We start from the raw sequence: 13,433 nt of genomic DNA on the forward strand, positions 1-13,433 counted from the left end.
GCGATAAACTTATTAACTTTTAAGATTAACAAGAAAATTTAAAACAAAACTTTAGATGACATTGACTCACCTACGCTCAAATAATCACCTAATCAAACATCCTGACTATTTTTCAGATTGAGCTTCTAATTTGTAGATATATTTTATATTATTCATTTCGCACATGTTTAAATATAATCTTTATTGTTCTAATTGACCGCTCATAAATCATGAAACATCACGACTATTCTGCAAATAAAGATTTTTGTAGTTAACATTTTTATCTACTCATAAAAAGACTATTTTAAAATGTATATATATCGTTTTAATGACTCAACACAAATTAACATGGAAGTGTGAAGGTTTTAAGTTTAAAGTTGGATTACGAAAACATCCTTCATTAATTTTTTAATTAAAAAAATACCTTACTAACTTTTAAAATCAAATAAATAATGACAATTAAACTAGACCAAATACATGATTAGATGCTACAACTTATCATTTTCCACTTTTTAATGAGGTTTGATTGTTAGTCTTTTTAGTTTTAAAGCCATGAAATATTAAACACTTTTTTTTTATCTTTCAAGCAAATATTATACCAAAACATTTAAGTGTAAAAATATAAATATACATTTTATAAACATGATAAATAAATAAAAAGGAAACACAAATATAGCCACAGTAGATAAAAAGGCAAATCTCATTTGAATTGATTACCTCTTTTATCGCTTATGAAATAAATGTCTTTTCTTTTAAGTTTATCAATACATTTTTATAATAACTCCTTATGTTCTTCATTTTTTATTCTTCATTCTTCATCTGTTAGCGATAAATAGGACGTAAGTTTATTATCAATTTTATGGTTCCATTTCGCCAACACAACCATATTCATCTACAAAATCAGGTAAATTTAATTTTTTTTCTCTATTACTTTCATATTCACCGACAACTTTTGATGTATACAATTTCTTCCTTTATAAATTGGACATAAAATGTTAGTCCACTAGACTTTTGTATATCATCATCTTATATTTTTTATATAATTCTTTATTTATCGATTATTCTTTCTTATTAATATATTGCTTTATTTGACCTTTTTCATTTTGTATGCATATGATGATATGTATATTTTATTGCTATTCAAGTTAATATGGTTGATATTGCAAATGTTTTCTATACATGAGTTAGGCCATATAATTTCTATACAGTAATAGAGGTCAAACGTGCAAGGCACGTTCCCAAAACTAGTAATATATATATATATATATATATATTACTAGTTCTAGATACGTGCTTCGTTTGTGAGTCCCATGAAAATTTTATATGTGATATGAGTTATATCAAAATCACATTGTAATTAATGAGTTGTCACGCTCCGAGTCTACACTCTGGACGTGGCCCAAACTCGAAAACCATTGTTGGTTCTTAAACAAACCCTTGTCCTGGCTGACTACAAAGCGGAAGACTAACTCAAGCATCAAAACTGAAGAATTGTTTAAAACAGTTTATTAAATCTCAAAGTTATATGAAAATACTAAGTATTAAACATAAAGTTTTAAATAATACACCTGAAATTGAATAATGTCCAACTGACTAAGATTGTATATCTATGAAGTCGCTACTGTATAAAGATAGGTGTCGATACAAGACCCACGACACCTCAAAACGCTACTACTAACAAATTATAAAACTAGAATCCTCTGAAAGTAAGGAGGCCTCACCAAAAGTTGAGGAGCGGATGATGTGATCTAAACGGAACTGTTGTTGATGATCCTAAGTACCTGAATCTACATCATGAAACGATGCAGGTCAAATGACATCAATACATTGAATGTACGAGTATGTAATAAGGCTGAATAAATCAAATAGCCGAACTGAAAGTAACTCAACTAAAATATATTGTAAATCATGATGAAAATTATTTAAGCTTTTACTGTAAAAATGTAATAATAGTAAATACTGAACTGAAATATATAAATAAAAATATACTTTACTTTACTTTACGGGGAGTTTCTCTAACCGACAACCATTAATATGAGCCTCGTGATGATACAATGTTTCGCCCACGCTGTCAGAATTGTTCCATACCTTGCCCGGGTATAGAATTAACTCAAATCATGAATCCATATGTAAGGTCTGCTCATAGGCAGTGAAGAGTCACCAATCGTCGGTGTGATCCTAACCCACGCCAGCTACTTGGTTTATAGGGAATGTGTGTTGTCTGAACTCTTCTCCATATCGGTGCTCAATATTACTCCCATAATATATAACTTAATGCTCAAGTAAAAATACTCTATATAGATTGAGAAAAGTTCTTAAAAGGGCCTCTTTATCAGGTAACTGCTCTGTAATAACTCTGTCTGAAAAACTCTTATACTTTTCTGAAAAGTGCTTTCTTTCTCCATGTAAAAATAATACATTTGGAAATCATTTTAGTATTTTAAAACTCTACTAAAAATTATACTTTAAATTTTACTCTTGAACTCACTTTTAACTTCTCAAAATCAATTTAAGGAAAAATGTTTGATCAAAAGATTCTCAATAAAAACTAAGTAAATGGAGTTCATGTGAGAATATAAACATGAACAATAACTCAAGGATCTCAATGCATAATATATATCAACTCATAATCAAGAATTTTGAATTCGGAATCAATAATATAGATCATCTTAGGAAAAATCAAAACTAAGGGTATAATCTTATATTAAACTTTTACTAACTGAATTTAGATGTAGAGCGTGAGGACAAACTCAGTCCATCACTATGATTGGCCTTACATACCTAGTGTTATACCCCATTTTAACCGGGTCAAAATAGACAACATTTTGGTGATTTCTAAATTAATAACTAACTTAAGAAGTCGCCACCTAGTTATTTACGGTGAATTAGGGCACCTAAATTGATTAAAGTCATTGTCTAAAGTTAACTTCATTTTAAGGTCTACTAAACATGAGATTCTAGGTAAGGGTTCAACTAATCTAAAGGGAGGGGGTTAGGCATCCTTTAAGATCCTTTAAAAATGATTAACCAGCCGAACTTAGTTAATTAATTAGGCTAAGTGTTAAAATAAAATATAGATTTTTGAAATATGAGAGTAGTACTATAAATATGTAAGTTTCTTAAATTTGAAATTTGAAAGGTGATCTCATGAGTTGAAAACACTCTTTTTCTTGGCCAAAAATACCCAAAGTAAAAGATAGCGTAGAAAACAACTTATATCCAAAAATGGTTTTGATCTTGTAATAAAATATATTTTTTTTGGAACTAATCAATTAAAATGTACCAGTCCATCTATGGAAAACGTTTGAATTTACAAACAAAGTTAAAACAAACATCTTTGATTAGTTTACACTTATGAGTGATTAAAAATATCGTAGGTAACTAAAAAAAACATTTCTTTTCTTTTTACTATGAAGCCAGACTCTAGGGAATAAGTTGATTTTATTCATATTATTAAACTAAGTGACTCACCAATAAAGTATTCAAATAGAGATCAAAATGTCTAGATTGTAAAATAAAGCAAGCACAGCAAACCAAATAATTAAGCAAGCATAATGGTAAAGAATAGGCTAGACAACTAATTGGCTCTGGAAATAGGAAAAGCAAGTAAGTGTTTTATCAAAATATGAATGGTCAATCCCATGTTCGGTTTATGCAAAACTCCGTGTGAGACTGGTGTCGTTGAGTCTCATGGTGAGACTCTTCGGCTCCAGTATGTACATGTAAAGATAAGAAAGAAAATGAGAATTAGAGAGTTCGGAAAATCAACTGTAACAACTTCAAATTAAAAACATACAAAGCAGGTGACATGTAAAGGGCTTAAACAAGTCATAAAACATATATATATTAGCTTAACTAATATCAAATGGAAGTTTGAAAGAGATAAATTGTGTTCATAAAAATTCCCAAGTCTTCATCTTGAACATACACGTATCACAATAGTTGAAACTAGAGAGATTCCTACAATATATGATTTTTAGTCTAAGAGACAACAACGACAGACAAACAATTATATGTACAGAATTTCATGACACTCACATGTTTACAACAATCAGACCGAGTGATGCAAGGAGGTGAAAAGACTGGCCTTTCTTACTATCCACGTAGATATCAAACAAGTCAAGGCGAGCAACAAATAAATTGAGACATCACTTATGTAAACTTGTGTTCATTCAGAAAAGATACAAAGGCGATAAACTTGATTTGTGAAAAAGCGGACAGCAATTCAAAGAACTTAACAACCACATATTTACAGACTCGTATACTAAAACAAACTCAAAAATCACAATTACATTTCTGTCTGCAAAGGCCAACAGAAACAAGATAAACTTGGAACTAAAAATGAAATCACATGTTCATGGAAATAGATGGAGGCGAGAAAAATATGTAAGTGAATAAAAGGATGAATTTTACCTTTTGTAGAGCAGTGAACTGGGCGTTATAGGTCTCGAATCAATACTCTCGTAGTGAACAAATTCGAAAGCTTTAAATTGCCTCTGTCCTCGTCCAACAGAAACAAAGAGAGATTAAAACGTCTTTCTTAAAGTTGTAAAAACTAGCGAAGTTAGAGGGGAAGAAGGTGACTGGAAAAACTCCTCCCTTTTTTGTAAATGTATAAGGATGTATTTATAGGTGAAGATTAGGGTTATGGTTTGTTGGGAGGGAAATTATCCATTTGAAAATGGTCAAATATGGCATAGATATTGCTGCATTGACCTTAACACCTAAGCACAATTTAAAAATCACCTGATACAAACTTATACGCAAATGAAGAATGATTCAAGTCTTAGCTTAGAAATTTTTGAGGTGTTACATTAGTATAATAATCAACCTATTCAAATAACTATTTTGTTATATGTCAAATAGTTAGACAATCGATGAACCTGCAAAATTGGATAGCAAAATTTAGTTTGATAATTAAGATAATGAGTTACATTTTATATTATTATGTCCAAACATGTGATATATTAGTATGTTACTTAATACTTTCTTATCGATAATGACTAGAAAGGAATGGCCCGTGCTCAGTACGAGCCCAACATTTTATAAAGAATCAAAGCAATGATAAAATTGCACAGAGGGTACACAAAATTACAACTACTGATGAAAACCAAAACGGTAAAGAAAATAACTTAAATGCTTTCATTTCCTTTAACATACTATCAAAACATATCACTATATTTTTCTTGGTCTTTCGGCTAAGTTCAAAGTTGTGAAAGCAGTAGATTCATTTGAATGTCGACCTAATAGCTTTATAAAAACATGAAAATTTCTTCATCTTCTACTTCCACAGCTGCCACAATAGCATAGTTGAAGTTCATGATATAACTACTTGAATTGATTTACAATCCAAATGTCCAGACAACAGATCGAAACAGTGGTCACTCTAACCACCAAATAGCTTAGGCCTTGAGAGTAAAATAATGAACCACAACAGTCAAATATTCAACTACAAATGAGCACACCTGAAAATTATATGACAATGACATAAATGAGTGAACATATAAGTATATTAAATTAATTGGAATGACATTGATCAATCGGAAGTTGTTAAGTGGAGTGCATTCAACGGGTAGAATAGAAGAAGATTCAGGGCTGAAATTACTATTTTATGTGATTTTTTTTTCAAGATATACCTTCTTAGAGTCCACAGTAAAGTTGCAATCAAACATAAAATTTAGGCAAGTGACGATGAGATATGTTGGTCTATGAATAAGTCCAGAGAAGTGGAGGAGAATTCCAAATTTGATGTCGAAAGGAAAGAGGAAAGAGTCTATATATCTTACTTAAAAGTCCAAAAAGGAAAGTATCTCATCTAAGTTTTATTTCTTGAATAGGCAACTACCAGGCAACATGCTCTTACTTTATCCGTTGTTAATAAATCGATTTTAAAAAGAGAAATGGACCATGACAGATAATCGATTAAAGGATATGCTTACATAACTTCACGAAATATAAATTGTTGACAAACTAGTACTCTTAATTAAGCAAAGAGTAAAAACTCTCGAATATTTGGCAGACAAATATTCTTTCAATAAAAACAGTAATTGCATATCAAAAAAGAAAATCGATCGAAAAGAACATTATACGGAGCAACACACATACACAAAGAGAATTCTTAGTGAATCACATATCAGGATGTAAAAGAACATCACACAATGGACTTGTTGCTTTTACAAAAGACTACAAAATTTAAAGTCAAAACTGCATATTGTAGAATTGAATAATTCGTGTAGTACCCTATGAAATACATGAAAATATTAACATTGCATCTTGAAGATATTTAACAATCTACATAAATTAATATTGCACTCTAAAATGTATTGATTGAATATATAATATGTCTGATTGCCCCTGACATATGGACATCACTATCGTAGTCAAGACAATTTCATTTCACTATTTCTTCATACAGAACAAGATTATGTAAACACTCATTCATTATTTAAAATTAAGATTTCATTCAACCAAACGTATCCTCTTTTCAATGCTACCAACTCTTTTTGACACAGAGTTAGTTCTCTCAATACGTCCAGTTTCCTGATTCTCTAGCATAGACAGTGGACAGAAAAAGAAAGTTCATAAAATCTTGCTAAAATATCCAGTGGGCAGGAGATATGGAGATGGAAAGCAACGAGGAAGATAAAAGAATTACCAACAACCTTGCTTTGGCTGGCTGCCCGTACACCTAGGACAATTTACAAAAAAATGAGGTTTTCAGCTATGCAGTAGGTGTTTTCTACATGAAGCCAACAGTGGATCTTTATTATTTTTGTATAGTCAATACACATGGAAGGCATGGACCTTGTTCCTTAATGTGTTATTGATGCAATGGGTGCATACAGAAATACTGAAAGAAGTTGTATATAGCTGGAACATGCCTTTTGGAACACTTTTCCTCTTTGAATTTTTTGGTCATTACAGAAAGAAAGAAACAAATACTCACCAATACACTCGGTCATATTTGGAGCATTACATATAATTCTTGGTGTAACCTCAAGATTGAGTGCGATGTAAATATTTTTGACGACTTTATGGAATCCCTTTAATAACCACCAACTTCAGATATTTAGGCAAGAGGAGAAGTGTAGTAGATTGATTAATTGTAGCTAAATGGGCTAAGTTCCATTTAGATTTATTTAAACTTTTAAGAATTTGATCAAAATTGAGAGCTTAAAATAAAGTGAGTGTGCCAAAATTCATGTTCATCAAATAAGATAACTTGGGCACATCATCAAACACCTTGACTGCATATTCAAGATGGTTTAATTTTTCCACCTTAAATTCTAACATGCAAGTCAAAATTTCAGAAAGAAATAATCATAAACACAAAAATATCGCATCCACTTTTGTAGCTCCTCGCATATTATGATTATCAATAAAGCAAGACTCTAAAAAACCAATCAACTTTTGGTACAATTACCAGAGAGAGAGAGGTGCAAAGTATCAGAAAAATCGAAGAGAACATACCTATGAGGAATGTTTTGGTATGTTCCATTTCTTTCTTTGTTTGGTCGGTTATTATCCGGACTTTAATTTTGTTGTGAATATTGATATCTCTCTTGCAATTCGGGGTTGGCATGGTAACATACAAACAGTACGGTATTTGAAAGTTTCCATACCCTAATTTTGATATTCGGTTTTTTAAAATATCATATTATTATCATACCAATTTAATTTGATATATAAAGTTTGGTTTCGATATTCTACGGTATGGTAAATTGATAACCATAATTTGTTTAACTTCGACAAATATATACTCGTATAATAAAGTATTATGACTTCGACAATTAAAAAAAGTATCAATTGTATCATACGAACACATTACACATGTAAAAATATATGAGAAACAAAGTACAAATAGCTCATTTTGTTAATCAATTACAATTTAAATACATTTCAATCAAAATAGAGTAGTCAAAGTTTCTAAACATTTTAGTTTATACTAATACCAGCTAGGTTGCATATTTGTGAGTATTTTAATATATATATACATATATATGTGTGCGCGTGTGCGTGCGTGTTATTTATGTAACTATATACTTCGATATGGTATTTCGGTATGTTATTTCTAAATATCAAATATCGTATCGAATACCAAAAAAATAAAAATGTATATCATATATTAAATACCATAATACCAAAATCACGATATTAAAATTTTCGTTATAGTATGGTAATTCAGTAAATACCATACCATGTCCACCCCTACTTGCCAGTGAAATGCAACGTTAGGAATTGTTTGGCTTATACTTTTATTTTATTGTTCTCGTACAAGCAAAGACGTACACAAAATTGCTTCTCAGCGAATTTGAAAAGATATCCCTTTTTTATGTTGTGATAATTATATTCTAAATGGAATAAACACATTTCTAATTGCAAAAATATGTAATTATTATTTTGAGATGTGTGTTGTTATTAAAACTTTTAACTATCCTTCTTGTATCATTACTTAAGCCATTTGAACCCACTTCAAAACAACATTAAAATCAGCAATTAATGCATTCAACTACATGATCACACCCCTAAAGTAAGGGGTTTTAGCTAAGCATAGTGAAAAGCAAGAAATCGTTACCAACAAAGTTTTCCGTCTGATTTGCTAACGATCTGCAATCCCCAAATGTGAAATCGAAGCTAAAATCTTACATTCTCCAAATCTAAATTCCAAACTCTACTAAGAATGTTAAACAATGTTCAAACTGTAAAGACTCTCAAAAACCTAGGAGTAAACAGTTTGGAAACTACTTTTCTTCTTTTAAAACTTGCATTTATACGTTCACAAAAACTCAGAACGGAGTCAACTCAGTGAAGTAAGTCGGGATCACCGACCCATTCGGTGATCTGCTGAATTGCTCTTCTTCTCGCCTTTCGGCTTGGTTCCTCCATCAAAATGTTCTGGAACTTTTGGCGAGCTTGATCGTTGTTGCCGATCCATTCGGCGCGTCGTCGAATCACCTTTTTGCTCACCAAGTTGGTTTGGTTCATGGGCTACTTTGCTGGAAATTTAGGTGAGATGGAGGCCCACTCGGCGAGTCGCTGAGTGGCTTTTGCGAGCTCCAGCTTCTCTTTTCTTTAGCTTTTCGCATTGTAATGTTCTTGCCTCACTCTTAAGACTTCATTGTTGCATATCAACATATTAACATTAGTTATGAGTGAAAAATAGACATTGAGGACACTAAATCATTGAATAACAAGCCTTAAATGAGTCGAAATTACCGACTCATCAACTTCCTGAAAGATATGATCGTTTGAAGTTGACCTAAGTAGAATCTTATATCAAAACTTAATCTGTAAGTAAGCTTTCAACTCAATTTTGTACTAGTGGATTCTTGTGACCTTAATTCATGTCCAAATATATTCCACACTAAAGGATTGACCTTAACACCTAAGCACAATTTAAAAATCACCTGATACGATGTTATACGCAAATGAAGAATGATTTAAGTCTTAGCTTAGAACTTTTTAAGGTGTTACATGAGTATCATAATCAACCTATTCAGATAGCTTTTTTGTTGTATGTCAAATAGTTAGACATTCGATGAACATGCAGAATTGGAAAGCAAAATTTAGTTTGGTAATTAAGATGATAGAGTTACATTTTATATTATTATGTCCAAACAGGTGATATATTAGTATGTTATACTTTTTTATAGATAATGATGTTTTGGTGTGTTCCATTTTTTTGTTTGGTTGGTCGGTTATTATCTGGACTTTTGTTGTGAATATTGATATCTCTCGTGCAAGTAGGGGTTGGCATGGTAACAATACGGTATTTGAAAGTTTTGATATCGTAATTTTGATATTCGGTTTTTAAAATATTATATTATTATCATATCAATTTAATTTGGTATGGTTCGGTATATTGAAGTTCAGTTTCAATATTCTATGATATGGTAAATTGGTAACCATAATTTGTTTAACTTCGATTAATATATACTCGTATAATAAAGTATTATGACTTCGACAATTCAATAAAAGGTATCAATTGTATCATACTAACACATTACACATGTAAAAAATATATATGCAAAATAAAGTACAAACAGCTCCTTTTGTTAATCAATTACAATTCAAATACATTTCAATGTGTGTGTGGTTATTTATGTAACTATATACTTCTGTATGGTATTTCGGTATGTTATTTCTAAATACCAAATACCGTATCGAATACCAAAGAAAATTAAAATGTATACCATATATCATATATTATACCAAATACCATGATACCAAAACCACGGTATTAAAATTTTCGATATAATATAGTAATTAGATATACCGTACCATGCCCACCCCTACTTGCAAGTGAAATGCAGCGTTAGGAATTGTTTGACTTATAGTTTTATTTTATTCCTATAGAAATTAAAGTCTATTCCTATAGAAATTAAAGAAGTAGATACCTGCTAATTAGCATTCGAAAAGTATAAGATTATCAATACAGGACTTGTGCCTGTAAATATAACTTTGGATATTGGATTTCCTTATTCTAACTCAATGACTTTGATATGGGCAACTCTTGTGCTTTTTCTATTTGTATATGCCTTGTATGTGCTACTAAACATTCACAAGAGGAAAAGGTTTCCTCCAAGTCCAACAGGCTTTCCCATTTTAGGACATCTTCATTTGTTAGCTGGTAAAAATCCACACAAAGATTTACAAAAACTAGCCAAGAAACATGGTCCTATTATGTATGTGCAATTGGGACTGGTACCTGCAATCGTTGCCTCATCTGTTGATGCAGTCGAGAAGTTCCTCAAGACATATGATCACATCTTTGCTAGTAGGCCTCATAGTGAGGCATCTCAATATTTGTCTTATGGACAGAAGAATTTGGTATTTGCAAAGTATGGTGTGTATTGGCGCAACATGCGAAAATTGTGCACTGTGCACCTTTTGAGCAATAACAAGATCAATTCATTTCAATCCATGAGAAAGCAAGAAGTTCAACTTCTGATTGAATCCATTAAAAAGGAAGCTCATGATCGCGCAGTTGTTGATCTTAGTGCAAGGATTTTGTCCTTGAATGCTAACTTGACTTGCTTAATGGTGTTTGGAAAGAAGTACATGGATGAGGACTTGGACAAGAGGGGATTCAAGGCTATTGTTCAAGATGTTGTGGATTTAGCATCCACACCAAATCTTGGAGATTTTTTTCCTTTCCTTGGTGTTATTGATCTCCAGGGTCTCACTCGCAAACTCAAGGATCTTTCAAAGGTTTTTGATGAGTTCCTTGAGAAGATTATTGATGAACATGTTCATTCACATGACCAGAAGCAAACCAAGGACTTTGTGGACACCATGATGGACATAATGCAATCTGGAGAAGCAGAATTTCAGTTTGACCGTCGTCACATAAAGGCTATCCTCTTGGTATGTACTTTCATCCCATTTATAAGTCATATATACTAGTATAAGCTTAATATATCACAAATTCCCCTGTTTCCTTTTATATACAGGACATGCTTCTGGCTGCAATGGACACTACAGCAACAACAGCAGAATGGATACTCACCGAACTTCTTAGGCACCCCCAAGTGATGAAGAAACTCCAAAAGGAGTTGCAACAAGTGGTAGGCCTCGATAGAATGGTGGAAGAATCCGACCTGGAGAATTTAAACTACTTAGACATGGTTGTCAAAGAGGGCCTGAGGCTGCATCCTGTAGCGCCACTATTTTATCATGAGTCCATGGAAGATTGTGTAGTCGATGGTTTCCACGTACAAAAGGGATCCCGAATCATAATAAATTGTTACGCGATTCATAGGAATCCAAATGTTTGGCCTGAGCCTGAGAAGTTTTTGCCTGAGAGATTTGTTGGGAGCAGTATAGATTTTTGTGGACGCGACTTTCAACTTTTACCATTTGGCTCTGGGAGAAGAAGCTGTCCTGGAATGCAGTTGGCAGTTACCATAGTCCGCCTTGTGGTGGCACAATTGGTGCATTGCTTTGAGTGGGAGCTTCCAAATGGTATTCAGCCTTGTGATTTAGACAATGATGAGAAGTTTGGGATGGTAACATGTAGAGAAAAGCCATTGCTGGCTATTCCAACTTATAGACTAAAGAAATGATACAACTACAGTGCATATAGTAAGAGAAGTAGTATTTCAATACTTTAACATTTTATTACAAGAAACATTGAAAGTTTCTACTATATGATTTTGTGATTGTTGTGTGCTTCCCCTGTTATTCTACAAATACTGCATTGACAGTACATCTGTACCTAATAAAATTGGTATCTTCCAAATGTCTCATTGTATATACAATTGACCTCTTCTCTCTTGTTTCCTATTGAAAGTGTTTTAACAAGTCAAGAGATGAAAGTTCATACCTGAAGAATCGTCATTGTAACGACTATTGACCCAATTTTTCTAAGTCGTGATGAGACCTAACTATTCCCACATCAAGAAAATCATAACTTTAAGCATTTACCTTACTTTCTGTTACTAGTACGTACAGTCAAGGGACCTGGTCTCTTGACTAGTGATGAACTCATACAAGCCAACAATCCCGTTGATACTCGGGTCCAAACCTGCACAAAATGCAGAAAAGATAAGTACGGGGAGTAATCAAGAATTATGCATCCTCAATTGTTGGCTTCTACACTAATAACTACAGTCTACAGCTCTTATAATTCTTTTGAATGACAATTCTTAACTGCCCTAACGAAAATTATGACAACACTGAAAAGAGTAAAAGAAACTTCCTCTATCCCATTTATGTGAAGGTGTTACCATTTGGAAAGTCAAACGGTTTTTCTTTGACTATAGTTTTCTCTATTTTTTAAAAATATTTGGATTCATTAGCTATGTAGACATGTAGTACTTCTTATGCAATTTTTAAATATGTAAATTTTATTTTATAAAATTTCACAAAGTTATACCCAAATTTATAACTAAAATTAAATTGGAACAATGGAAGTAGTAAATTACAGTAAATCCTCTTATAAAGAAACTTATAAACACATTCCAGATGAACACAAAATACAGAGAAAATGATAGATACTTCCATCACAAATAATAGTACAATCTATTGAAGATGAAGGAAGTTGATGATTGGAATATGTCAAAGGAACAGGTCCAAAGAAGCTTACTGACGTGTTTACAACACACATGTTTACAAAACTGATGTAGATTTAGAGTCACACTAGGATTAGACTACTTATATCGACTAGGCTGCTACTTATTATTAGAGCTGTCAATATGGGCTAGCCCACCCCATTCGGGCTAACTCATACAGGCTTTCACATTTTACGGGTCAGGCCGGGCTAGCCCATTTTTTGTGTGGGCCAGAAAACGGTCGGCCCAGCCCACAAGTACGTGGGCTACAGGCTTGCCGGGCCAGCCCACTTTTTTTAAAATTATACTTTTTTTATAATTATTAAAATAAATTATAAATTATAATTTAAAAATATTATCATAAATATCGACAAAACAATATTACATGGTGTTAATGTTACT

The 13,433-nt window shown here is 32.2% G+C and overlaps 3 protein-coding genes across 3 annotated transcripts in view; all 3 read left to right on the top strand.

Annotated features, from left to right (window-relative positions):
• LOC125838361 (protein TONNEAU 1a-like) overlaps window positions 1-13,433 on the top strand; it is a 1,213,107-nt gene that overhangs the window by 729,323 nt on the left and 470,351 nt on the right. The gene's annotated exons all lie outside the window — the stretch shown is intronic.
• LOC125838365 (uncharacterized) overlaps window positions 1-13,433 on the top strand; it is a 532,039-nt gene that overhangs the window by 368,647 nt on the left and 149,959 nt on the right. The window lies entirely within an intron of this gene.
• LOC125838354 (cytochrome P450 71AU50-like) lies at window positions 10,471-12,054 on the top strand. Its single transcript, XM_049517420.1, has 2 exons — window positions 10,471-11,346; window positions 11,433-12,054. The coding sequence occupies exons 1-2, from the start codon at window positions 10,471-10,473 to the stop codon at window positions 12,042-12,044; spliced, it is 1,488 nt and encodes a 495-aa protein (XP_049373377.1). The 3' UTR covers window positions 12,045-12,054.

The sequence above is a fragment of the Solanum verrucosum genome, unplaced genomic scaffold, assembly GCF_900185275.1.
Source record: "Solanum verrucosum unplaced genomic scaffold, falcon-dt-bn FXZP01000150.1, whole genome shotgun sequence".
NCBI classification, from domain to species: domain Eukaryota; kingdom Viridiplantae; phylum Streptophyta; class Magnoliopsida; order Solanales; family Solanaceae; genus Solanum; species Solanum verrucosum.

Bases quoted from the DNA above. Each gene is read 5' to 3' on its own strand.
- LOC125838354 (XM_049517420.1), top strand. From the start codon at position 10,471: ATGACTTTGATATGGGCAACTCTTGTGCTTTTTCTATTTGTATATGCC. The intron at 11,347-11,432 runs GTATGTACTTTC...TTTTATATACAG, and splicing joins ACATAAAGGCTATCCTCTTG to GACATGCTTCTGGCTGCAAT.